Here is a 27,787-nt window from a genome sequence, read left to right as displayed (position 1 = left end):
TCTCAAAAAATTCTTTATCTAAAAAGATTTTCAGATCAGGGTAGTGTCCAAGTGGTAAAACAACAATGGCCTGAATGTTATGATATGTCTGAATGTTATGATAAGTTATCACATATAAGGCTAACCGCACTTTGTTGTGCATCTACAGATGCATCACAAGCAGGTCCAAGGAGGTGATCCTCCCCCTCTATACAGCACTGGTCAGGCCACAGTTGGAGTATTGCATCCAGTTCTGGGCACCGCACTTCAAGAGGGATGTGGCCAGCATCTAGAGGGTCCAAAGGACAGCCACTTGCATGATCAAGGGGTAGCAGGGCAGGCCCTATAAAGAGAGGCTAAAGGGTCTGAACCTATTCAGTCTCCACAAGAGAAGGCTGAGAAGGGATCTGGTGGCCATTTACAAACTCACCAGGAGGGACCAGCGGGAATTGGAGGAGGCTCTGTTCCCCTGGGCACCACTCGGGGTTACTAGGACTAACTGCCACAAATTGTTAGAGAGAAGGTTCAGGCTGGACATTAGGAGACATTACTTTACAGTCAGGGCTACCAGGTTCTGGAATCTGCTCCCAAATGAAGTGGCACTCTCTCCTACCTTGGGGGTCACATATGACACATTTGTGGATTTGTTTTTTTAAGTTTTAGCATTTTAAAAGTTTGTATGCATAATAGACAAAAGGTATTCTTTTCCCCTTTTGACAAACATGGCATTCCTATTATCTATGGGCAAACTTTGTAAACAAATCTGATTTATTGAAAAGTTCTCTAAACCTCTTTCATCCGAAGTGCCTTTATGATGTGCATGTGTGTGGCAAATAAAGTAGAAATTTAGTATATGGTGAGGGCAGTGTTAAGCTGTTTTGAGTTATCTTTCCAGTCCCTAATAAAATGCCTAAGGGAGCCTACAATTTTTTTATTATGACAGCCTTGTTAAATACCTTGTATTTATTAATAGCAGATCAAAAAGATGCACGATAAATCAGATATTACTACTTGTCTTTCATGTGTAAAATTACAAGAAATAATTAAGAGATTTTCATCACTACAAGTTTCCTACAAGACACAACAGATTTCCTCAGCAAAATCCACGTTAACCACCACCCCAGAATGCCATCTTTGTAATCCGGATTCACTAATATCGCACACCATGAAGTGTTACAACTTGCCTGAAATATGTTTAAAATCAAGAAGAGTTGCCAGATTTCCAAGCACAACATATAGCACAATTCATCCATTTTATCCTCACCCACTACAATTTACCTTCAACAATACACACTTCTATAAAAGTTGGGCACAAAGATGACTCCCAATCTGCCATCCCCTTCATAAGCTACCTTAAAGAAGGGGTTTTAGAAAAATACATCACTAAATTTGCACTACACCTATGATGCATAGATGATATTTTTATAATCTCTAGTCTGGATTCCCATACAAACTTTTGCCACAATTTGAGCAGCTACTATCTTTCTGTCAAATTTTCTCCTAAATACTGTTAAACTAACAAACTTTCTAGATTCCATATTTGGAATGGTACTGTACAAATAACTGTATACAAAAAAGCATGGACCACAGCACTTAATTCCCCAATACCAGTAATCATCTTAAATGCACCAAGGAATCTGTACTCTATAGCTATGTCCTCAGAATGTACCACATCTACTTGTGACACCTACTTTGCCAATATAAAAACTGCCAGCTAGCATCTCCACCAAAGAAATTGTCTTCATCTTTGAATGCACCACTCACATACCCTACAAAAACCTACTTCAATACAAACAGGAAACTCCCAGTGACTGAGCAGCCATGGTTGTAACATCCCATCCTGCATACAAACTAAAAGATCAAGATAGCTTTTACCTGAGAAGGTTCACAACTGGAAAGAAATGTTCCTCAAACCTTTCTTCCTAGCCTTCAAACAATGCCATAAGCATACCAAACTTATCATTAGAAACAGTCTTTCCATTGATAAACAAACACCAAGTAGAACAAAACCTGGAAAAATACATGCAAAACCTGCCAAAACATCTCTATTGTTCTAGCCCTCAGATTTTTGGAGACAAGCTTGAAAATATGAAGCAAATCCACTCTCAGGTACAGAAATCAGAAGACCAAAAAATGATCATTAAAATCATAAGGTTCTTTTAATGGAATCTGAAGATTTTTGCAGTCTGGTTTGTGACTTTTGAATATTGGTGGCTGGCAAAATTGCCTCCCTCATCTTCCAACTTGATTGGGACAGGAGGCAACCATACTCCACAACCATATTGCAAGTCTTGAAACCTCTGCCTAAAGGGTGGGAATTATAGAGAGAGCCTGGTCTGCGGTGCATTCTTGTTTATAAGTCCTTTGATGTTTCTGGTTCCCTGTGTCTGCAGTTTTAGTAGTTTATACAATTGGTACTGTATGCATGGACCTTTTTGGGTGAAAGGAGCACTGGTGAACTAGGGAACTTTTCAAATTTTCGTCAGTAGATCAAACCATGTAGCTGAGATACAGGACCCTAGGCAAACCAGGCATGTGCCTAGGGCCCTAAGTGAAGAAGGGGCCCAGTTGTGCTTATTTTACATATTGTAAATGAGTGGAAAAAAAATAATATAAAAGTTTCATCTTCAGCTGAGGGCCACAAGTTTGTTTGCCTAGGGCCCACTAAAGGGTTAATCTGGCCCTGTCTACATAAGTAAACAAGGAGGAAAGTAAGACAGATGTGCGCCAGGTTATAGTACAGTCCCAAAGTGCACAAATAGTAGAAGACACAACATAAAGCCTCTTTATCAGCATGGAATTATGCACCATTCTGGCTGAAACCATCCAGGTGAATGCATTCTATTTCTCAGGTCTTTTCTGGTGTGTTGCTATAGCTGTAACAACCTTTCATCTGAAATTAAAAAGGTTTTTAAAGAATTTTTGTCAATGAGCTTCTATACCACCAGTCTTAAAAATTTCAGTTTAGAAATGCCTGGCCTGTAACACCATGGACTTAGTTATTTGCTTTCTGTTAGTTTTCCACAGTTGGAGGTATTTATTTTTTCCATGTCAGTTTTAAACGATAAGCTGTCACTTTTTTGTATGTCATGTTACCTATCTCATCCTGCCAAAAACATATTCCAAATTATAGAGAACATTTTGCTGTCTTGCCACATGCTGACCTTAAATAACATATCCGAATAGAAAAAAATAAATATTATCTATTTATTATATGGAAGTTTTGTGACAGTGATGGCAAAATGGCTAATTTCAACTCTCCTTATCATCGTTTTCACATTTGGGGGCTCAGAGGTTAGGCAGTTCATAGAATATAATGAGAAATAGAATTTAGAAAATAGAAAATATTCAGCTGAATTGTCAGAAAGGTCTGAGATGGGTAGGCAGTTGCCTGAGGGTCCATTTGAAAAGTTTGAGTATGAGGAGAAAATAAATATAAAGGTATGAATAATGGATTGGACACATACCAACTACCTGAAATAAAGAGTAGATCTCTTTTTTCCATAGAGTGGCATACAGCAAAAAGCCACCAAATCTCTCACTAAGCACAAGTTTTTTAAACAAAAAATAAGTAAGAATAAAAATTTCTAAGTGCTAGGCTGACAATATGAATTAATCACCTTAAAAGACATAAATAATAACCCAGTTCTGAGTTATAAAAAAGAAAAAAAGAATGAATGAACCATGCCTAAAACATTCAAGCAGGTGGGTTAAGTCTGACTTGCAAATGCCACCGTTCATTTAAACCACGTTTGCTGATATTCAGCTGTTGATGTTGCAAGCCAATTTTCATTCCTGACTGAATTTGCATGGAAAAGCTCTAAGCTTTAAAAGGCATAGTTTATGACAGCATTTGACAAACTTTTTTCTGAGTGAATAGCATAATTGTAGTATATTTTCTGAGTTTATTTGCTGTATTTTCTTTACTTCCAATTTATCTTTAAAATGCAAAGTATATTTGCTTCTGCATCCTCACTGACTAGCTGAAATTATATTATATGATATCATTTGTGTGGCTAGCTCAGAACTTTTTTCCATTCACTCTTCTGATTTTCTGTCAGGTCCATAAAAATCTTTCTTTTTTTCTCTCCTATCAATTATTCGTTCAAAGTCTTGTAGAACTGTTAAATGCTGTTCCTTAATCTCTTGCAAGTGTACGAGTTGAACCATGGGCGACTGGTGTGTATTGAGTCAGCAACTGGGGGGGTCCCCCGTGGCTGATCTCACTCACCAAAGAGTGGCTGTGCTGCTTCCAGAAGTCCCTTCCAGAAGCGGTATGGCTGCTTTTGCTGGTGACCCCACTCCCCGGCCAGCACTCACAGGGGTGGGCCCTGGCACTCCTGCCTGCCTCCCTGCCTGTCGCCTAAACAAGGAGTGCAGCCTGACAGGGGTGCACCATCACTCTCAGGGGATGCACATGCACCCACTACACATTGCCACTGAGTTGACATAAATCAATTTAAAGTCCATATCCAAGACCAGAATGACATATTGTTACAGTACCACAAGCATCTGACAACTTATGGAAGAGAATATTGGTGTCAGAATTCAAAATAAGCCCCCCTTGAGGTAATAGAAGGTACTATGAGTCCACACCTTCAAATAATCTGAGATAATTCTCCCAAATTTGTTTTCCTGGAAGAAAAAGTTACCCAGAGATGCCTGAATGGACATTCGAATGCCAAGTCCTTGAAGAGCAGAAAGCTTGCAATGATGACATTGTGCAGCTAGGGGACATCTCAGCATGCTCTGCAGACTCCCTCAATCTGCCCAGAAATAGAATAGTGGCAATGCACAGGGTAACACTGATTGGCTGACCCAGAATTTTCAGAGTCAGTCTTTGTCTCACTGCAACACAATGTGGGACTGTGATGGGTGAGTTTTCTACTCTCTGCAAAACTGGAGCAGAGTCTAGTGAGGAACACTGTCTCCTTGGAAAGAATCAGGAGCAAAGTATCCTACAGTGCTGGAAGACTGTGATGTGGCTTCCCACAGAAGAAAACACAAACAGACATTCACTCTCCCAAGAGAATTTTTCCCAGGTCTGATTTAACCCTAGTTGTTCCCAGGTCATTTTTTTCTCCTAGAGTGGCCATTTTTGCTCTGGGAGAAAAATATTGAACATCTGCTCACTTGTGGCTTCTCCTGGGAGAGCAGTGACTGTCTCAGGAAAAAACTGTTTGTCTGTACATGGCCAATGTTAGCAACATTGTTTTTTCTTCTTATGAATATTAGAGCTGGTTGATTTTTTTTAAATAAAAAATTGACCACCTTTGCTGAAAGGGTCAGATCCACAAAAGCACATAAGTACCTAAATCCAACTGAATAAACCACCCCGCTTTAGGTGACTAATCATATGTAGGCTGTCCCAGGGACACAGGACTGGAAGAGGGGGAAGCTGTGTTTACAGGAAAACCCAAGTTCAAAACAGAAAGAAAAGAAAGTCCCAATATACCTCTCATAGGGGCCGGGAGGAGCAAGAAAGTGCACACCGGGAAACCGCCCATGCGGTTCATTAGCCGTGCTCATATCCAGCTGGGGCCGGGTGACGTCAGGAGGAAACGCCACCCAGCAGAGATAAAGAGCAGCCCCGAAGACACAGGAGGCCTGCTGATGACCGGAGAACCAGCGGGGAACCTCCAGGCAGGAGGCTTGCAGCCGTGGCGGCTGGCAGCCTGTGATGGCAGAGGCAGCTGCAGCTGTGGCAGCGACGAGGGCAGCAGTGGTGAGAGAAACGTCGGGAAATCCCTGAGCCAGAGAAGACCGGCAGGGATCAGAGACACCAGCAGAAAGGCTGGCAGAAGGGGCAGCGGTGGCTGCTGCAGCAGTGAGAGCCGCAGGAGCAGTGAGAGCAGCGAGAGCCGCGGGAGCAGTGGGAGCAGCGAGAGCTGCGGGAGCAGTGAGAGCAGCGAGAGCTGTGGGAGCAGCAAGCACCATGGGAGCAGTAGGAGCCATGGGAGATCTCAGAGCCAAGGAATGGTGGGGAGCAAAGATGCCGGAAGGGAAGCCAACCGAAGTGCCAGCTGTGATAGCTGCGGTGAGAGCAGCAGGAGACCCTGAACTGGAGAAGCCCAGTGGGGATTAAGGGCGCCAGCAGGTGGACCCACAGCGACCCCTGGAAGAGCCGGCTGTAGCTATCTGACCTCAGGCAACGGGGTCTACAATCCCGAATAGAAGCAAAGCTTGGAGAAAGAGAGAGAAGAGTCCTGGTTGGGGCAAGAGCCCAGGCCCTGACTCGGGGTGCCCGGGCCTAGGGACATTGAGGCACTAGGGGAGCACAGAGTCCCCATGGGGAGAAGTAGTCTATTTTCCTTCGGGTGCTCCTACCATTCTTTCCTTGTGGTTACGCCTCACCGGCGGTCACGGTGGTGGGTTTGTTCACGTCATGTCACATCAGGTGTTTCCAGGAATAGGGGTAAGGATCAAGGCAAGTGCTATGGTCCCTTTTGTTAAGATAGGTCCATAGAGCCCTCAGCTCTGGGCGAGGGGCACATGGGGAGCCACTGCCAGTAGACACTGAGGATAAGGGCACTGGGTAGTCAAGCTGGAAACCCGAGGGCCTCTTAGCCCTCACACTGGAGCCCGGCCAGGACACCAGGGCTCGCTGCTGAAGGGCTACATGAAGATCAGGGGAGAAACCAGCAGGGGCCAACTGTAAAAATAGGCTTGAAAGCCCGTCGCAAGATGGCGTTTGGCCGGGGTGTAGGGGAGGTTGGAGCCCTGTGTGTGCCTGCTGAGGGGCATGATGACCCTGGAGGCTCCCTCAAAGGGGAACCCCTTCACTGAGGATCCATTCAAAGTCATGGCAGACGAGTTAGGGGGTTTCCCTGACGTCAGCCGAGGTACCCTCTGGGGTCCACACGCAGGCCCTGGGCAAATCAGATCGACCGCCCAGGCTAAGGTGGCACGGGAACGCCTAATAGACCAGAGGCGGGCACATAGGCATTTAAGTTTAAGTCAGAACAACTACTTAGCTATCTCATGGACAACATAGATGACTAAGTCTAGGAAAGAGTTTCAGGCTGTGAATTCTGCTTTTACATTAGCACCTTACCAAGAGTCTCTGGTAGTGTCTAAATTTGGGGAGAAACTTTAGCATTCCTACTAGCTAGGCTAGGCAGATGGCCTAACCACCCAACCTTATCCCCACTCTGTATGCTAGCTGTTGTGATTCTCAGTACTGGATGCCTTTCTCTCCCCATGCCATGTTCAGGAAACTTTAGTGTCTAACTCAAGATTCTGAATTCCTCCCTAGATGGAAAAAGTATAAAAGATAGATATGGATAAGCTGACTCCTACTAAACCTAAATGATCTAAGAACCTAAATCTCAATGAGTTTCAATGAAACTTGGATTCCTGGCTGAGTCACTTCATCACTTGGGTTCCTGGATAAGTCACTTTGCCACGTAAGTCACTTTGAAAATTGAACTTAAGTTCCTAAAATCGTAAGAAGTTGTTTAAAATGTTAACTTATTTTGCGGGTATTTCCCATTGCTATTTAGTGGTTCCCCAATTCTTCCATGTATTAAATGAAGTGAACCTCTAAGACAATCTATTCTGCTTCGTTATTTCTGGTCAGAAGACATATTGGCTAAGTACACACATTGAAAAAGCCTGAGGCAGAATCAATCTAAGTTACACAGTTTTCTGTAAGCAGTGTAGGTTAGATAGGTAGCAAACAGAACACATGTTCACCCTTTGGTGAGAAGCGACATTCCGGATACCTGAGCTGGCTGAGACCAGCAGGTTGGGTGTCCTCCTGAATGTTTCCCAGCATGCCCTGTGGGCTACTTGAACTGCAGGAAACTGCTGAGCACAGCTAACCACCAAGCCACCCCTTATTGACTGCTGGGCAGGAAGCACTAGTAGAGAGCAAAACTGCCCATTAACACTAATTGTTACTTCACAGGTGTTTGTTAACACCTGTGAAGTTAAGAACAATGGGTCATCAATGGGCCATTGATTCCCTGCAGCCTGTGGGGAAGGGAAAGAGGTGGGGAGAGGGGTGGCAATGTCCCAGATTTCACATTGTCCCATAAGGTCACCCTAGTCATGACTCAGAAGTAAGCCAACTTGAAATAGGAGACCATTGTGATTAGCTCAGGCTGTATCAGTGGCAGGAAGTGCCTAGGTTGCATAGCAATCCTAAGGCCTACTGATCTATACTGTATGACTCTACTTGAGTCTGTTTGTACTTTGCACTGAATAGTATACTCTGTCACTGTTTTCAGACATTAATAACCATAACCGAATGTATAATGACTGTCCCTCCAAATGACACTCAGTAGCAAATTGTCTCATTTTTCCCCCAGTTGAATTGGTAAGCTGCTGGGGAGTCTGTAGGGTCCCTACATCAGGGACTATTCTGCCACTCTGACTGCCTTGGAAGCAGAGATAATAGGATCTGTCCAACCTCCTTCCATACAGTTAAGAATGTAGTGGGGACAGTTATGATCTAGCCCAACAGTGTTATGGCAGGAGGTTTAGAAGACATGAGAGACTCAGCTTGAGATGGAGTTTACAGACCTTATAGGTTTCCTGTTACACAGCTAGGAAAAACCTGGGAGGTTCAGCTGGATGCAAAGCACTGAGGCAACCTGTTCCATAGTCCAGCCCACCCTTCAGTCCACATAACTTGGTGTTTGAGGTGCTTCATTAAGAAATGGTATGACTATCAGGCATCTTTATGGATAACTTACTTGATGTAGGTAGGTGTGTTTTATAAAACAGAAAAATACTATACCAAATATTTTGAAATCTCAATTCTGTACAATACATCATGCTTAGAAACTAGATTTATTTGCAAATGTATTGATCGAATTAATCTGAAGTAGGAAAAATCACATTCAAGAAACAACAGTTGCAAAAAAGACACAGTTATGTTATCATCTTGATAATTTTTCATAGTATATTTTTCACACAAATATGATTTTAGATTTAAATAAGTTACCCATAACACACAGTTACTTATAAACTAAATATACATTGCTTTCTTTTGCTGCATCAGTAATATGAATTTCTCTTAAGTATGTATGGTCTTCTAGCTTTGTTCACATGTAGTTGCCGTTTCAGAATATAAGGGGTTTTCCTCTTCATGATATCTTTCTCTTGGTTTGAATTCTCTGGATCAAAAACTTCTTGCTGAAGTAACTGTAACATATGAATAGAGACATTATAGAATCTAGTTTTCTTTAGAATAAAGAGAAGCAGCAAATACATAGACTAAAACAAGTACAGTAATTAATTTGGTAATTAATTAAACTAAAAGAGAAATAATCACTAGGTACATTTGTGAAAATACATTCTCTTGACATTCCCACTCAGGAGAAAAAAATATTCCAATGCTTTCCAGAAGTGAAAATAACATAACTTTAACCTATTTAAAGATATGTAAAGATGCTCCAACTGTCACAATGGCTATAGCAGGAGCATTCATGTTGTGTCCCCTGTCAGATGCCAACAAATCTGCTAAATTCTACTAAATACCTTGTAATCAACAGATCAGTCCTATTTCAGTTATTTCTGGGTATCTGTTAATCAACCCAATATTAAGTCACTAGTTAAGGTGTGAATTCTATGAATCCATGGTCAAATGAGGCTATTCTCATTACATGAATATATGCGGGTGTGGTGAAGTGCAGACTATGGAGCACCTGCTCATTTGCCCACTCCTTGGTGGGCCCTGTATGAAGGAGGACTTTGTTATAGCAAAAGAAAGAGACATTGTTTGTGCATGATTCTGGAAAAAAGCATCTAGTTTATGGTAAGGACATAAGGAGAAGAAGCAGAACCTGTTTAATCCTATTGAAGAGTCAATCTCAACATTTTAGGACAGAAAAACTGGATGAAGTCTGGGTCCTATTGAAATGAATAGGTTTTTACCATTGATTTCTATGTGGCAGGATTTCATTCTTAAATTTTCAGTATCTTGTTCGTAAAGCTTCCTGCTGTTTTCATTCTCATATAAATTATTGTGATCTAAGATTTTAAGATAGAACTCTGAAGAAATTCTGGATATCCTAGAAATATTTCTATATTTACACTTCAACTACCAAGTGAAATGGGAAATAGGTTAAAAGTCAAACAATATTCAAAATTATTTTTTCAGTTTTGCATGAAGGTTCAATTTTTATTACAACATCTTTCATCCATCAAATTATTCACATGACTAATACCTGAGACTACTGTTACTCTCAGGTAGTACTTCTCAATAACCTTGGTGGTATTGATAATTTGATAAAAAAAAAAGGCCTGATTTAAAGGACTTTGTAATCAATCAATAGACAGACTCTAAATGATTTCAATAGTCTTTAGAACAGGCTTGCAATAAATAGAATCACCAGAACTTGTCTCATTTACTCAAAGTACCGTATTGTTCCTTCTCGACAATGAAGGTCTCTCTCAAGCCTACTGCAGTCATTTTCCATTTCACTCCTCCCTTTCTTTTTTATAGCATATATAATATTTCCTTGCAATCCTTTACCTTAATACTAATCTACAACAAAAAAAATGCTCTTTAGTCATAGCTTCAAGCACCTTTGAAACTGCTGGGCTTCAGCTACTAGAAAATCTGCCTGTACCCCTTTGATAAAAGGACTGTCTCATGGTGGAGAGTGTCAATTCTACAAGTAAATCCTTTGCACAGCTAAATGTACAGATGAAAAAGAGGTTGAGGGAAAAAAGACCCAAAAATGCAGATTGTTGCAGTTCTTTCTTAATACAGTCTCAGCTGCTGCAAAAGAAAACATACTGCTGAGGTTCAGTAAAACGTATGGGCTAAATTCTAAGCAATTCTGCACATAAGGGCAGAGTAGTTGAAAAGACTGGGGCATGGAAAAAGAAAGTAGATCTAAACCCATGATTCTCTGGCATAATATCTTTTACGGGTGCATAAAGGTGCCACACAATAATAGCACTGTTAGATATGCAAACCTACACATGATTCACAAGATAAATTCAGAGAGTTCATGTAAATGTGACCTGTTGTGGACTTTTGAGTTCTTTCCAATAGAAAAAATGCTCTATTATTTTTCTGTAGTCAAAAATGAGTAAAAGCTAAGAGCTAACATTTTCAAAGTGGTGCCTTGATTCTAAATGTTGAGAACCACTGTTCTATGCTATATTTATATCTTCCCCATCCAGGGGCCTCTGGTCATTAAAACAGCCATTAAAGTAGCAGATAGTAGTTCTGGTGGAGAAGGCCTTCTGCTAGATGGTGCTCACCTTGGGAATACACTTTCCCTGAAACAAATACTGGAAATAGATTACAGAACAGCCATGAATTAGGCCCAGTAATATTCTACACACACATACATTACTAACTCCTGTTTTCAGTTACACCAGAACTTGGAGTAACTCTTCTAATATTAAACAGGTTTTTGACTCTACCATGATGCTCATCTTTTATGTGTATGCTTGTTTTTTTGGAATTGCTAGAAACCATGGAAAAGTTATGTAATTAACATTTTACATTTGTATCTAGGTCTTCATTCTTAATCAACCCCAGCCCTTAAGAACTTATGCATATTCAAGAGTGTTTCAATGAAATCATCTTGGTGTGTATGCTATGGTGCATGTTAGCAGCCTAGAGATCACAAGTTCAAGGCCACAGCAGAAACATTCAGAGCATGGCCTATCAGATTCAATGAGTCTGTGAATTCTGCTAAATGCCTTGCCAGAAGGACATGAAAAAGGAAAGGAGCCTTGTTGGAGAACACCAACAAAATGGGAGGGGAAATGGAACCACATGTGTAAAAAGGAGCTATTTGGAACAAAGTGCTCAAGTCTCTGGGAATGTTCATGTGGAATAGATAGGGGTCTCAGTTTTGAAAGTGACATTTGGAATATAAATAAAGGATGAATGCATGTCAAGTGATGTACATTTTCAACATTTTGCTTTACCTCCCAATGCTGAAAAACTCGACTGTGGCAAACTTTTTGGAGCTGGTATATTGTCAGCATTGCTTCCAAACTGAAGCCATCCAGAGCAGCAGGAAACTGTCTTGTAATGAGATCGTCTTCATCAACCTCTGAGGTTTCTTCTGCTTGGTTATTTATGTTGTTTATCATATTGCAAATATTTAGCAGGGTCATTTTCCAGTACGGAAGTTTTGCCTTGTTAATCTGAAGATACAAATATAAAGTAATCAAAATGTAGAATTAAAAATGTGAAATACACTATTTTCATTAGCAAGAGAATATGACATCATCAAGCATTTCAGTGATTTCTGGGTATCTGTTAATCAACCCAATATTAAGTCACTAGTTAAGGTGTATTGTAATTAGGGAAACTTATTCATTAAATGTGCTAAATCTAATTCATCAGTACCTTGCACCATGTATCTTCAACTGCAATATTAAAGAGCTACCAAACTGGAATGGTAATATAACATATTCATTTTTGACAGGAGTAAAAATGACTATATGAAGTGCAAACCAGCGGAGAATCAGGCCTATTCCCTGAAGACTTGGTATAGGGAGCATGTTGCAACTTAATAGGGCTGGATTCCAAGCTACAAGATTTTAGGCATTAGGATCAAATTCCCCAATTCAAAACAAATACCTAAAAATTCCCTGCAAAAGGAAATGAAACTACAGCTCCATGCCAATTTGGCTGGTAGACTGCAGAGGAGCCGTGGACCTGGTAACTCAGATCTGTGACACCAAGTCAATTCACATGAAGGGTTTCTCCAGAACTGTGAACTCTGGAAACCGTGAAATAGCAGGCTGCTGAGGACTCATGAGCTTGTGAGCCATGACTACAGAGGTTTCAAGGTGGTGAGGAACTGAATCCTGGAAGAAGAGCTGTCCAAATAATGAACCCTTTTTCTTTTGGTGACTAAAGTGAACATTCAGAAAAGAACTGATTTGGGTCAACATAATATAGTTTTTCTTTCAGGTTTTCTGGCTAAATCAGATTTTATTTAACCTCCAAAGGAATATTTGTGTCCATTTTTTGTGGGGATGGAGGCAGGGGGAGGGAAGGATATTGATTATTTTTACACACACATTCAAAATTAAACGTCTATTTCTTTCTGTAAATGTGAATACAGAATAATTTTCTGATTATTCTGAAATGAAACATTTTATTTCATTTCAAAATGTTGAAATGAAATATTTGGACATTTAAAAAAAACAAAACATTAAATCCTTTTTGGCCAAAAATATTCACAGAATTTGACTCAAATTTGCAAATACCTTGCCAAAATGTTCTGAGAAGTTGGAGTATTATGTTGTGTTTTGATTGGCAGTAGGTCATATCAAGTAGGTGCTGCCTCCTCCATTATGTTTTTCCTTCTCTTCATTCACCTCTCCCCTCCCCACTTCTTCTTCTTTAAAACTTCACCCCCTACCATCCCACCCCCAGAGAAGAAAGCAGTCTGTTGAAATAACAACTGGCAACATAGAAATTCACAAGCCCAGAGAAAGCACAGGATGAGCAGTAATTTCTTGTTCATTGAGCTTTTGGCTCCCAAATGATCCAGGTTGTGCATGTCAGGTTTGCATTTTGTTTATAAAATAAAGTATAATTATTTTCCACTTTTCAGAACTAAATGGCAATGAAGCCACCAAATGTTGTACCCTGAAGGGTTTACAAAGTATTATAACTGCAACATATGTATACATGGATGGACGTATACATGAAAAGAAGGGTGTAGATGGTGTGATGCATCATCCTATATAACACACCACACATTTTTCTCCAGGTAATAAGAAACTAAGGCTATATTAATCCATTTAAGATTGAAGCAAAAATAAATATAACTTTATTGGAATGTACATTAATTTACCATATGTAATTTGCTATATTATGTATTAAAACACAAACTAGGCAAAAAAAAAATCAAAAGATGTTGTCTCTTTAGTCCTGTAGTCATTAGAAATAAATGTACATCCCTTTCACATATAGCAAACATCTTGACAATCTACTCAATGCTTCACTTATAGTTACTTCCACACTTGAGATAATGTTCCTCTGAGGTAATATTTCCACACCTGAATTCATATTTTTAGTTAGAGTTAAAAACAACCTACAGGGCTGTGAAATAGGAGCTGCATGACCAGGAGCAGCTAGCAGACAGCAGAACTGCAGAAAGGATAGCTAAATTAGGGGAACATTAAGACCATTTAAAAAAGGAGAGAGGGTTCTTAGCACGTGTGGAATGAAGAGTTTAGAAGGAATAAGGAAGATTATGAGCAACAAAGTCAAGTGACTCCATCACTGCTTCCTGAATAGAAATGCTGCTGCCACTGAGTTTGTTTTAAACTTTGGGTGGACCAGGAGTCAAAGGAGAAGGGAGGTGTAAGTACACCACTGCAACCCCTTGGATTCACCCCATATATTAAGCCATGGCATGATTAGGTATGTATGTGGTACTATATTTAGTTTTGTGACCACTAAACAACCCCATAACTTTCTGCTTCTCTGAGGCACCTTCCTGATAAAGATGAATATAGTACAGTATGTTGATTCTGTGTTTCCAGGGGAAATAATTAAGATAGAAACTGACAAGGGGAGCAGTATAAACTGGCATCTCTGGCAGAATTTGTTTTAAGAAATTTCTTTTGGACCTTAGTCTTCATTCAGCTATAAACATGTGTTTTAAGTGAGTATAATTTAGATCTTTATTAAAAGCACCTTGCTTCTGCAAATTCCTCATAGCTCTCTTAGGTTCACTGATCAAAAGCAGTACTTTGTTTTTAATCTGAAATGTCAATTCATTGTAAATCACTTGAAACTTGTTTGTGTATTGTTTATTTAGGGCTCATCCGTTGCTCCATCCAGATGATATAATTAGGCTGTTAAATTATTTGGAAAGATGTGACAGGTTCAAAATAATAACAACCTCTTTATTATATGTCTGACTTAATTAGCAGGATGTGGATTAAAATATGTGGAAAATGTCCATTTCAATTTCAAAATCCTCTTTGGTTTACTTTTAAATAGTTTTCTATTAAGAATACTGAACATTTCAGCAAAATGATCAGCTTGCTATACACTGTCTTTCACAATATAACAAGAACTCTAAGTGTTTTTTATTAAACTAAATTGTAATAAAAAACCCAATTATTAGGGAGGTGTGTTAATTTTCAAGTCACCAGTTGGTTTTGCTGTTTGCATCTTCTAAGCTTTTACACAAAGAATGATGATTTCAACATATGGGTGTGTCTTGGGAAAGTTGTGGTAGTCTCCTGTGCAGAGCTGTGGTTTCTTTCAGGTATAAAGTATGTAACTCTATCCTAACTGGTTATTTCACCCTTTAAAGAAACATTTCTGAAGGCATTGGTAATATATGAATGTAAGAACTTCTGGCCAACTCAAAGTTAAGTAGATTTCTTACTGGCTAGACCAGAGAAAGGCTACTTTTGTGCGGATTCAAAACTGATAGTTTTTGTAGTGTTATCTGTAACACACACCTAAAATACATTGGTACAATAGACCTGATTCCCACTTATACCACATATGTCAATTTAACATCTTTGACTTTAGTTTAGTGATTCCTGGTTTATGATAACGTAATGGGATCATATGTCTTTAAGAATTCACTGAATAAGTTAATTGTCAGTTAAGGGCCAAGTATAGACATTACACTTTTATTGGTATATGTTATTGGAAACTGGTCTATAGCCATAACAAAACATAAGTTTGGTAAACACAGACTGGTTTAAAAAGGCAGAACCAATCTAAGATTTGCTCCCCCCTCCTCCACCCCGCACCAAAGGGTGAATGTGTGTTTGGTTCACTACTGATCTAAACTACACTGTTTACAGAAAACCATGTAACTTAGATCAATTCTGCCTTGGGCTTTTTGAGTGTGTGTACCAAGAATAAGTATAATTTTCCATCAGGAAGTTCTCCAGACCAAGTCCAACCACTTCAGAGGGCAGGCCTCTTTCTCTACAGTAATAGCAAGTGTTAAACTCAGGTAAGTTTATTTATAAGTTATGTGAAATGTTCAATAATACTGTGATATACAGACTTGCATTTCGGAGTCTAATAATTCTGGTTCAGTTGCAATGCACGGCTTATTTTCCACAAAGTTCTAACAACAGTGGCTAAGTGTTCAAGATACAGTTTGGAAAAAAAAGCCATGCAGGAGATGAAAGCACCAAAAGCTCAAAGAATGGAGTTAATATACTGAAGATTTTCTTTTTAAAAGAGAGAGAGAGTCTGGTAGTGATTTGATAAAACAATGGAGGGTTTTTTTCAGTATGGATCTGAATTTGCAATTTCTTGATGATGAATGCATGCAGTGAATCTGACATCTAGGTCTTCTAATAACAGTACTGAAAGTTGGTGAGTGCACAAATGTTAGCCTTTTTCTTACCTTTAATATATTTTAGAATACAAAGCATAAGCTAAAATTCTTTAAAAAATATATGGTAAAATGGGATTTTCTTTGTTTGAGACTGATGACTATGGAGGACTGGAGAAGACCATTAGTTATACCCAACGATAAGTTCCATGTTAGTTGCTTTCTTTCCATTTCTAGTTAAATAATATTGGTTGTGTACACATCTACTAAGGTGACTTAAACTAAGCCACATTGGAATGTATACACATACAACTCCTTGACATGGTAGCAGCCATCTTGTGAGCTAAGTCAACTTAACTAATGTGACTTAAGATAATAATGTATTATCTTGTATGACATTTAAGTCGACTGTTCTCCACATATGTTTGTATACTGTAACAGTTAAGTCAACTTAACTTTAAGTTGGCTTAACTGTCAGAAAGTTGATATGTGTGTATGCCTACATTGTGCTGTATAAGTAATGCTACTACCTGACATCTGGATAAATCTTCAATACAAAAACTTGATATTAAAAAAATAATTTCAGTTTCTTGCATCCTATACCCACTTCCTTAAGAAAGAAGATTATTTTTTAAATGACATAACAAATCATGACTATATTAAAAAATCAGATGTCTTGTACCAGAAGCAGCTTATAATGCTGCTCAGAAAATTACAGAAGTAAAGTAGTATCTTAGAAGTTAAGCCATTTCGGTGGTTCCAAACCATTTTGAACTTTACTTCTTTCTCCGCATCATGAGATTTTACTGTTTAGATGTTTCCTCTTTTGTTCAATGGGATGCTGGGTTATACCCAAAATATTCAGCTGCAAAAGGTTTGAAACTTCTCTATGTTAGTGCTTATATGGATACTATTGGTGTAGTATCAGAGGTGCCTTCCAAATATTTAAAATAGAAATACCAATAAAAGTATTTTCTGTTTCCAGAAAGACAGGTTGATGAATTTTGTACCAGCTGGTGTATTGTACAGAATGTATTACATAATGAATACATGTACAAGTTTCAAATTTGGAGGTCATAAGGTCATGAGGTTTTTGCTACTATAGATATTGGGCATCCTAGAGCAATGAGGAGTTCCAAAAAAGACCAAGACTGCTGACTAATTTAATAGTCTAAGAACTAGCACCTTGATAGCAGAGCAGAGCACAGAAAAAAGCATTTTCTTCAACCCTTATTCTAACAGCCCCACCTCAGTCTTGCCTGGGTTCAGGCTGTTCCTCCTTTAAGTGCCAGTTTTAGCTAGGCATTGAGAAAGCTATACATTGGTGTTGTTTATATATTATGTCAAAGAAATAATGGGTGCATCTATACATGTCACTATGGCAACGTTGTTACTGCACCGTCTTTTAGTATGACCTTTTGGAAGTACTAAAAGTCAGCACAGTAACACCCCGTACTGTGCCATGAGCACTGAACACAGTTATTTTTAGGCACTACATCACTGTAGCAACACACTATCATGTGGGGAGTGCGTTGGTACAGCAATGTAGCCACGGCATTGTTTGTGACCGCTAATGCTACGTTACCGTAGTGCCTTGCTATGGCAATGTAGCATTGTAAGTAAAGGCGCCCAAAGAGTAGTGATTTTCTTGCATCCTGATGACACTGTATGCTTCTTTGTTTCACAACATCTCCCAAATTTTAAGTGAGATGGGAGAAAATATTGAACCTTAAGAGATTCCACAAATGTAAAATCCAGAGGCAGACAAACTGTTGTCCATTGGCAACCTTTAAGTTTGGTGCTAGAGGAAAGTCTTAAACCATTTCAGAGAACTCCTATTTGATCCGTTCATCTTCTTGGAAATGTGATAGAAGTGGTTGTCTGTGGACATGTGTACACATGCACTTTACTGCATGTTAAACTAACTTAATACACAGTAAAGCATCACTGAATACACCTGCACTGAAATTAGTGCACAGTAGATTAATTTACTCTGGCATAGGATATGCCTGTCAAACACAGGTACTATCCTACACTGCAGTAAATAACTGCACTTAAACATCTGTGTAGACAGTCAAGTCAGGATTAGTTTATTCCAGTTCAAATTGAGCCAGAGTATATTCAGTTGCATTAATTGCATGTGTAGGTGCACCCAGCTGTATCAAATGGTGCATATGGGCATTTAACAGGCCTTGTTTAACTAAGAATGATCACCATATACTTGGCATTAAAGATTTGTTTTAACTTATTTAGTTTGGGGGCTGTACTCTCAGAAGCCAATAACATGTGTTTTATATAAATTGGGAATGATACTGCATGTTTTAATGGTGTATTATTATCTGGAAATATTAGATCATGGGCTTGTTCTGGATAGGTCCAGGAATTCACAACATGTCTGTGAAGAATTTTAATGGATATATCTGGAAGTCCAGATGGTATTAACTTGACTGATGAACTACTATGCTATATGTGTAAATTCAGCTTTAAAAATAAATATATTTACTTTTTCCTTTTAGCATTAAAAACCACCAAAATTCTGAGAATGTAGCTGGTTAGACTTTCAAATTCAACTGCCAACTCCATGACAAAGTCAATTATTGATATATAACAGTAAAATCCTCAGGTGTAATTAGATAGCAGGTGGCAGGCATCCAGTTTAGAAAGACTGGTTAGGCATGATATCCTCCATCCTGAAATGTGCTCACATTCCTTTACACATTTAAAACAGGCAATAGAATCAAAGTTGTGTTCTGATGAAGGCTACAGACAAGCATATACTGCTTTAAAAAGGAATTTACCATTCCTATAATTGATTACCATGTTGATATTTCATGCAAAGTAGGGCTTTTGTAGAGGTTCATCAAATCTTAACTAGGATGTTATTATGATGTCCAGGAGCTTGAAAATGACACTTTGTCATCATACATTAAGTCAAACATTTCTCTATGAGCAGTTAATTTAATATGGCAAGTACAGAGCATATGAACTCCTGGACAGAGGAAGAGTTAAATAACAAGTTACATCATGCAATACAATGCATGACTGTACATGAGAGTCATACTTATGTTGTCAGAGATATCTGTTTTGGCACATTTTAATCAACTGCTAAACAACTCTTTTAGCAATTATGTTGTGTAGTAAAGGGAGGAAGAAACACAGGGATGGAATCCAGCTCAACTGAAGTCAGTAGCTCACTTCCCACTCATTTCAATGGATTTAGGATTTTAGAGAGAGGCAGAAGTAAGCGACTGCTTATGAAAGTGTATGCATCTATTGTTTAGTCAGTCTATAAGGTCTACAGTGCCTTCTGCCTTTAGGACTTCAGCCAAAGTCTTATGGAGCTCAGAAAAAGATTTTTCAGAGCATTCCAAACCTAAATGGGTCTCAGGAAAAGAATCTCCATTAATTCTTTATAACAGGAACAAAACTGGTTTCTGTGGCATCTGGGCCTTGTTATCTTGCCATTTAGAAATGTAACAGTTACATATGAATACACTGGAATTGCCAGACAAGGTCAAGTCAAAGGTTGTTTTAGTGTGATCTCGTCCCTGTTGATGGCTGATAACAGAGGCTTCTAACAAGGGCTCAGAGGAAGGTGCAAGGATTCCTGACAAGAGCAAATGTAGAATAAACCATCCACAATGAGATTTCTTCCTTAACCCAGCAATTAGGATTTTATATGGTTAATTTTTACTGAAACCTTTCATAAATATTTCATATTATTTTTCTGTTGAATTTCAAAAAAGTATGGATACTCTCTAACATCTAAAGAATCTTATTTCTAATCCATGCTAGTTTAAAAACATATCTATCATGGAAGTGTTAGACATGTAAATACTCCCCACATAACTTGTGGAAAACAGTGATACCACTAGTTTTTGGCTACCATCTTCTTAAATGCATATGTTCAGCTGTGAAAACTTCACTTACGTGAAGCCAAGAAATGTATTATATCCTGTGTATTTGGGGGATGTATGGGGTGTGTGTATGTGTGTGTGTGTGCACACGCAAGTGTCAGATGCTTTAATCACTCACAGAGGAAATATTATTCACTGGATTACTATTTTTGTGGCTATTTGTCTCATATTTTTCTATTAAAACTATTACATTATTCTTAAACAAAAATTGACATCTGTGGGTAACAGCTTTTGTTTTCTGAATATGTTAATTTTATATGTATATAAAAAGTGTGATAAAATTTCATTCATGGATTGGACTCAAGGTTAATTTAGTTTTCATCAGACATAATTCTATTAGAAACACATTTTCCTCATAAATTTACATCACTATATATGAAACACAATCTTTCTGCTTAATGAAAGTTTCAGTGTTACAAGTGAGGGACCCTGTGAGAGACCCTTTGTTTTTTCTGTGTCACATCAACACCTTTAAATTTCCTTTGAACCAGAAGAAACTTTTGCTCCAAAGTAATGTCTTGCATTGAACTTTTAGGTCTAGACCATGGGTTATTAGTTTGTGGAAAGACATCTATGTTTGTAATGAGAATTCATGTGCTCTCTACCAGTCAGCTAAATGGGAAGAAAAGAATTACCTTTGATGTATACATATTGGTCAATAAATCTGCTTCTAACGCTTTCATTTCCTCCTCTGAATCTGGAAATAAATCAGAAACATATGTTTACTATTTCAGCACAAATCAGAGGCATTTGATTTCAGCATAGAGAATTTAGATATATCATACTAGGAGTTTTTAGACTTAAATTACAGTAAAGAAACATGCAAATATCTTGCTATCTTAAATTATGATCTAGAAAGACAGAGTATAGGGATGCCTTAGGTAAATGCATCATGAAGTAATAAGAAATCTTAACTGAAGTCATACAGCAGTTTATTTAGAGCTTTATCCAAATCAATGGAATGACTGGCTTACAAGTTAGTCTAGCTGTGAATCGGGTTCATAACCTGCAGTCATTTCAATGTATCATTTCCCCCCTCTCTTTTCATTTTATGCTACTATGACTTCTTCACTCATGTCTGTGCCTGAACAAAATTATTTGTCACCTTTGTACACTTTGAAGGTTGGTTTTATAGTTGTACATCTTACAATATTTTTTAAGATGACAAGAAACTTTAAGTAGAAGTTAAAACATCAATTAATGGCAGTTTTAGAACAAGAATCTGATTTCATAGCAGTCTGACAGTGAATTTATATAGACAAGAATTTGGCATACTGGTTTTTAATAATATTTCTGTGTGATAACGCTTAATTGTAGTTTAATCATTTTTCCACTAATCTGACCCTGGACAGATCAATACTTTTACTATACTTGACCAGGAAAATATTTTAGATGAGTAAAACAAAGTCAAAATAATTCTATTCTGAGCTGAATTACATGAGACATAGGTGTTCTTTTGAAAATACGATAGCCCTCCTAAATGAAAGATGAAGATAAGTACATAGAGCTCATTTAAGACATCTATGCATTTTTTCCCTAAAAATATCACTAGTCCATAGCCAATAGATTTACTTATTTAGTTGGTTTTGAAAATAATTGAAAAGAAACTTAAATCACATTAACAATGCAATTTAAATATCTACAGTCCTAGCATGATCAATGTGTTCTCCTGTAGCTGTTCTTGACATCATCTGTTGACCAAGTTTGTTTGTTCAGATTCTCCTATGGGGAAGTATCAGCCAATATAATTTTCCAAGATAATTTTAAACCTTCGTATAGTAACATACGGCTGAAAGAGACATCCTAAATCATCAACCTTGGTCCACAACTATCAAAGGCAACCACATCGGATGATCCTTTTTGACAAGCTCCATTTTAAAAGTAGTAAGGTGGTTTTTCTCTTGAGTGCAAATGGAACATGATTGTTCTTATAACTAAAAACCTTCTTTGAATCTCCAAGCTAATTTTATTCATGGCTAGTTTATAACCAATTGTCCTTTACTTGAAAAGCTTTTCTGTCTCCTGAATGTTAACAAGTATCTCACGTATTTGTTAATAGCAGAAATTTTTCCTCTCGGCATTAGTTTTGTTAGGCTAAACAAGCCATGTTCTTTATTTTCCTCTTATATGACTCTCTCCTTCCTCCTGATCCTATTGCTCATGTCACCCTTCACTGTAAGTATTCTAGTCTGAATTCATCTATTGTGAACAGGAATTATCAGAATTATACTGACTATATCAGATGAGGTTACTAATGCCTTCTACAATGGTATTAGTACTTCCCTATCTCTACTGGGTATACTTTGACAGATGTATTCTAGCAGAAGTGTAATGACATGGCAAGCTGCCCAGAGCAGCTCCTGCACACAGAGGCAGTGATGTCTTCCAGTCTCTGCTGCTGCTACAAACACAACCATGAAGTTTCAGCAAAAGCCTTTTTTTTCACACATCCCCATCCCAATCAGCACCTGGGGCTATTGCCCCTGTTGCCTCACCCTAATATCCTAGGTTTGCATTAGCCCTTTTTAGAGCCACATTACATGTGTGATCCACAGTCCACTTTTGATCAATGGTTACTCCTAAATTCTTCTTGTTTTCTATTGTTTTCAATAGACAAGTACAGCAAGAAGCTCTTGTTAGTTGCTAAATACAGGACCTTGCATTAAGTAGTCCTGAATTTCAACCCATTTCTATTACACTAGTCCCCAGGTCTTGCCATGCAGTTTCCCAATTGCTTTTCATATTAATGTTGTCAGGCTTTGAATGAAAAAATCAAACAAGATCTGTCACAAGACCAATCCTTGAGAAACTCAACCAGTAACGTCCTTTCAACCTTTTTTTCAGTACTATTCACTGTCCTCTTTGCAATTAAAAGCCAGTTAATTTCCTATCCAGCTTTACAATTACCAACAACTGTATTGACAGGCTCCTGTTTGGACAAGCGTAGAGTTCATATTTATACCAAAATCTCAAACACTGCACAGAACACTTAAATCTTTTTTCAATGTGCCAAGCAAAGAGAACAAGGAAGTCTGGTATGTGTTACTTGGAAGACTATTCCTGGTTCAAAGTTTGCTAAGGTAGGAGACCTGGACTTACAAGTCAGTAAAAAAAAAAGAGGCAGAAGGAACTGATGCAGAGAGCACAAGGATTGGGAAGGGATGCTGGAGGAGTTCAAGGGAGATACATTAATGGGGCGGAATTATGGAGAGCTTTGAACATACACTTTGATTATATCATACTGTATTTTTTCAGCAAAATGGAAATATACAGTTTGTTTTTCCTTCCCATGATTAGCAACTTAGATGCAGTATGATATTTAAATTGTACAAGACGATATGTTTCACTTTAGTGTAAACCATATGTTCAAAGGAAAATTTAAATAAATGATCTGTGTCCTAATACTGTAGTCATTAACTTTAGCAAAAACTGTATAATCATTTCCATTATGAGCTTATTTATCCTCTCTCTCAAGTACAGACAGTTTCTATCTTATTTCCTGTATAGTAAACAACAATTTCAAGTACAGTATATCTAATCCTGCTGAATTAAAGCTTACTTCCTCTTGTTACAAGCCTTTTCTGAAATAGGGGTAAAAAGTGATATATAAAAATGAAGGATTGTTAATATTATTTTTGCTGTATTGTAAAAAAAGAGGGGGGGGGGGAATGAATTCTGCATATTGACATTAATCCAAAATTCTCTTCTCTTTAAATAGGAGCAAGGTCAGAGCCAAAGTTATTATGTTGGCTGTGTTTTTCTTATATTTTTAAGCATTTTCAAACATCAGTGCCTACTTTACTAATTATACTTTTCAAAAGGTTTCTTTAGCATTCCTTTAATAACTGGCTGGGCACAAAACAGGGGAATGGAGCTTTGTTACCTGGTATAAAAGTTCACAGGTGGGAAATTTTAAGCTGTAAAATAGATCCCAGTATTCCTGAATACAGTGCAAAGTGGAGCATTAAAAAGGTAAGTGTGAAAGTTATTTGCATGTGTACTCTTTTAAAGTTTGTCTCATTTTATGTTATTGTATAGATTACAGACTTATCAAAATGCTTTAATACTTGATTAACACCGCTGAAAGTTAGCAAGGTTTTGAAATAATTCATACTGCCTGTGTGTATACATGTATAATAACCGTTACAGAGTGTTACAGTTTTATGAATACACTCATCTGTACCATTTTCCAAAGGAAAATATAAAGCAAATAGCAGTTATTGTGTTGCATACAATCTGTCATCCTCTAACTATATCACATAATTACTCTTGGAAGAGAAAGAGGTGACTTTATCTCCCCATATTGTGAGCTGGGTTTGCACTGATGTAACCCTCTGCAGCCTTTCATCCCCCAATCATTTGGCAGCTACTGATGGAGGTGATCTCAGTATACAGAACACACTTCATCGGTTTGGTGCGGGGCACATTAAGGCTTCTCATGAGCCGTAGGATACTTCAAAGATATAAACCAGGTATATTTTCAGCATTCGTTAGCAAGTGCATGGCCTCTGGTATATGTTTCTAAATCATTGAATCATAGAAAGTTAGGGTTGGAAGGGACCTCAGGAGCTCATCTAGTCCAACCCCTGTTCAAAGCAGAAACATCCCCAAATAGATCCCCCCCAGCCAAAGCTTGGTCTAGCAGGTCTTAAAAACCTTGAAGGAGACAGTCCACAACCTCTCTGGGTAACCTGTTCCCATGTTTTACTATCCTCCCAGTGAGAAAATTCTGCCCTTGCAAACTTCCCTTGCTGCAACTTGAGACCATTGCTTCTTGTTCTGTCATCCTGGTATATGTTTCAAAATGACCCCAAAAGCCCCTTGATGTTGCTGCTGTGTGAGACTGGGTGAATATAAAGAAAGAAACTAATGGGAATGACAGGAAAACTATGCCCTTCAAAACTTATTATGAAGGATGGCTCCTCTGCAGATACAGAAGTATGAGTCTGGAGTTAACTGAGTCCCCTTCTATTGATAAAATCCAAGGGGGAAATTGCCCTTACAGTCACTATTACCTGAAAATGACTAGGTGCATTTTAAACCATCTCCCCTCCAAAATAACCGTCAGAAAAGGAAGAATAACTCCCTGCCCACTATGTTTGCCAACTCTGTTTGAATCTATTCCGGGAGGTTTCATCACATGATGCAATGACATGCATGACTTTATGTCGGGGAGGCAAATGCACATCACTATTACATTTTAAAAACCCACCGGGCAACTGTGTAAGTCAGATTCAACTTTTAATATGTATTTTAACGAATGCCCCATCGTTTATCTCCTGGGTGATGCTGGCAGGAGATTTCTCTCTAAGCCCTAGGGACTCCCGGGCACTCTTGGGAGGGTTGGCAACCCTAGTGCCCACGGGGGCAGCTGGGCGCAGACCCCACCCTGCCCCAGGAAGTTGCCCAGCACGGCTTACCTGAGCACAGGCTCCAGGAGGTGAAAGCCAGCAGCATCATGCACACCAGTTGGATTCTCATCCTTGCCATCTTCTGCCCTCTAGAAAGTCAAGTCCATAAATACTAAGAAGAGATGGGAGAGGGAGAGGGAGAGACAGACACAGAAAGACAGAGAGAGAAGCGAGTGCAGCTGCTGCTTTGCCTCGAGCTGACTTGGAGGTGTCTGAACCATCGGGGGGACCCGGACCATTGCCTGAGTATATAAGCAGGGCTGTGATGTCACAACAGGACAGCGGCTGTCTCTTAATGAAGCACCCTCCTCCTCCTCCCCCGCCCCCCGCCGTCCCCCAGTCCTCAGTGCCGAGAGCAAGTGACGCGCGTCTCTAATTGCTCCGCTCCGCTTGACGCACTCGGCTCCCAAGTGTTTGGCAAACCCGAGGGCCGGGGTCATTTCTCTCCCTGCCCCTCGCGGCAGGATCCGCGCGCACTGGCCGCAGCCCCTGGAGCAGCCCCGCGGGCCGGCCCGGCCCCTGCACCCTGTCCCGACCCGCGCCACCTCCGCGGCTGCCGCGCCCCGGTCACTCACTCATCGCCAGCGCACCAGGGGTGGCGGGGATAAAACACACCGATCGCCTGAAACGGATGGCATGCATGCAGCTGGCTGGGTGTAACCACCCACGGTTACTTACTTTTTAAACATATTTTGCATAGGTTTCGCCCCCAGCCCCCGTGTTAATTTAGGAGATACAGAAGAACCAAATTCCTGGGCATTTCTGGGTATGGCGACCTGCGTATGAAATAGTGTATCAGATTCGAAGTGTAGAATAGGGTAAATGGGTGTGTCTAGGCAGAGAGAGGAGAGAGAGGAAACATATCTATATCTATACACACACACCACAGTGCCTGGTATTGTACGTAATGTATACTATTAACTTCATTTAATATAATATTCAATATAATAGTGAATATATTAGTATATTAAACTTGAAGTGTACATATAGGGCCCCCATACCCAGGAATGAATGTGTGTGTGTGTACATCTATCGATCGATCGATTGATCGATATAAACACACATACATATACATATCTACCTATCTACATCTCTATCTATCTGTACACAGATAGATGTATACACAGATACACAGATGTATCTAGATAGATAGAGATGTAGATAGGTAGATATGTATATGTGTGTGTGTTTATATAGATCTAGATAGACAGGTAGATAGGTAGATATGTATATGTATGTATGTGTATATATATCTAGATAGGTAGGTAGGTAGATAGGTAGATATGTATATGTATGTGTGTTTATATATATCTAGATAGGTAGGTAGATAGATAGGTAGATATGTATGTGTGTTTATATATATATCTAGATAGGTAGATATGTATATGCATGTGTGTGTATATACACATATACACACACATACACATGTATATGTATATATATGTGTATGTGTGTGTATATGTAGACAGACAGACACACACACACATATACACATACATATATATCTTCATTCTAGAGTATGGGGTCCTATGTAAAATATAAAAAATGTACCCTGTTCCACACTTCAAGTTCAATAATATAGTGATATTATACTAAATATTATATTAATCAAGTTTAATATGTATAATACTACTTACATAACATTAATATATAATAATATATTTATCAAGTTTAATATATATAAAATACCAGGGGGGGAAATCTACACAAAATGTTTTAAAATAACCTTTATACATATATGCATACATATCACTTACCCTGTTCTACACTTCAAGTTGAATGCAATACGTTTTACATTTATGGTAAATTCTTACAATCCTTGAAACACACACACATACACACACACACACCATGTATATAGGGAGCTGTTGTTAAGCTATGGGAGTTGGATTTTCATTAGTGTTGAGCAATACTGATAGTGTCCCAGTGATTTACTGAGAACAGACTCTAGGATGAGCAGAAACCTAAGTAAATAAATATGTAAAAAATGTAAAATTGAGAATGTAAAACTAAATGTTTGTTCCCATACAATCATAGTTTGTGCAAAGGCTTTCTTTAAACTGGATCAGAGAGACTGTATTTTGTTTTAGGTAGTGCCTTTGCCTCCATTAGGGGGAGCAATAGAGATATAAGAAAAAAATAATTTTCTCCAGGCACTGGCATTAAAGCTTTAAGACCTCTGTAGAGCAATCAGAGCTATATTAACTTTTCTTAACACAGATTG

The 27,787-nt window shown here is 38.7% G+C and overlaps 1 protein-coding gene across 1 annotated transcript; it reads right to left on the bottom strand.

Moving 5' to 3' along the window:
- Positions 1-8,756: 8,756 nt before the first annotated feature.
- On the bottom strand, positions 8,757-26,332 carry NTS (neurotensin). The gene is made up of 5 exons (XM_006277702.4): positions 26,242-26,332; positions 25,573-25,652; positions 20,788-20,849; positions 11,881-12,102; positions 8,757-9,129 (listed from the first exon to the last, which is right to left on the bottom strand). Exons 1-5 carry the CDS (start codon positions 26,259-26,261, stop codon positions 8,983-8,985), a joined length of 531 nt encoding a protein of 176 aa, XP_006277764.2. The 5' UTR covers positions 26,262-26,332; the 3' UTR covers positions 8,757-8,982.
- Between the last annotated feature and the right edge of the window lie 1,455 nt (positions 26,333-27,787).

Source organism: Alligator mississippiensis, chromosome 4 (assembly GCF_030867095.1).
Source record: "Alligator mississippiensis isolate rAllMis1 chromosome 4, rAllMis1, whole genome shotgun sequence".
Taxonomy (NCBI): domain Eukaryota; kingdom Metazoa; phylum Chordata; order Crocodylia; family Alligatoridae; genus Alligator; species Alligator mississippiensis.
The sequence above is the reverse complement of the archived record's forward strand: the minus strand, read 5'-3'. Positions and strand labels throughout refer to the sequence as shown.

Bases quoted from the DNA above. Each gene is read 5' to 3' on its own strand.
- NTS (XM_006277702.4), bottom strand. From the start codon at position 26,261: ATGCAAAATATGTTTAAAAA. The intron at 25,653-26,241 runs GTAAGTAACCGT...TTGACTTTCTAG, and splicing joins ATGCAAAATATGTTTAAAAA to AGGGCAGAAGATGGCAAGGA. The intron at 12,103-20,787 runs GTAATTCTTTTC...TTGTATCTTCAG, and splicing joins CCAATATGTATACATCAAAG to ATTAACAAGGCAAAACTTCC.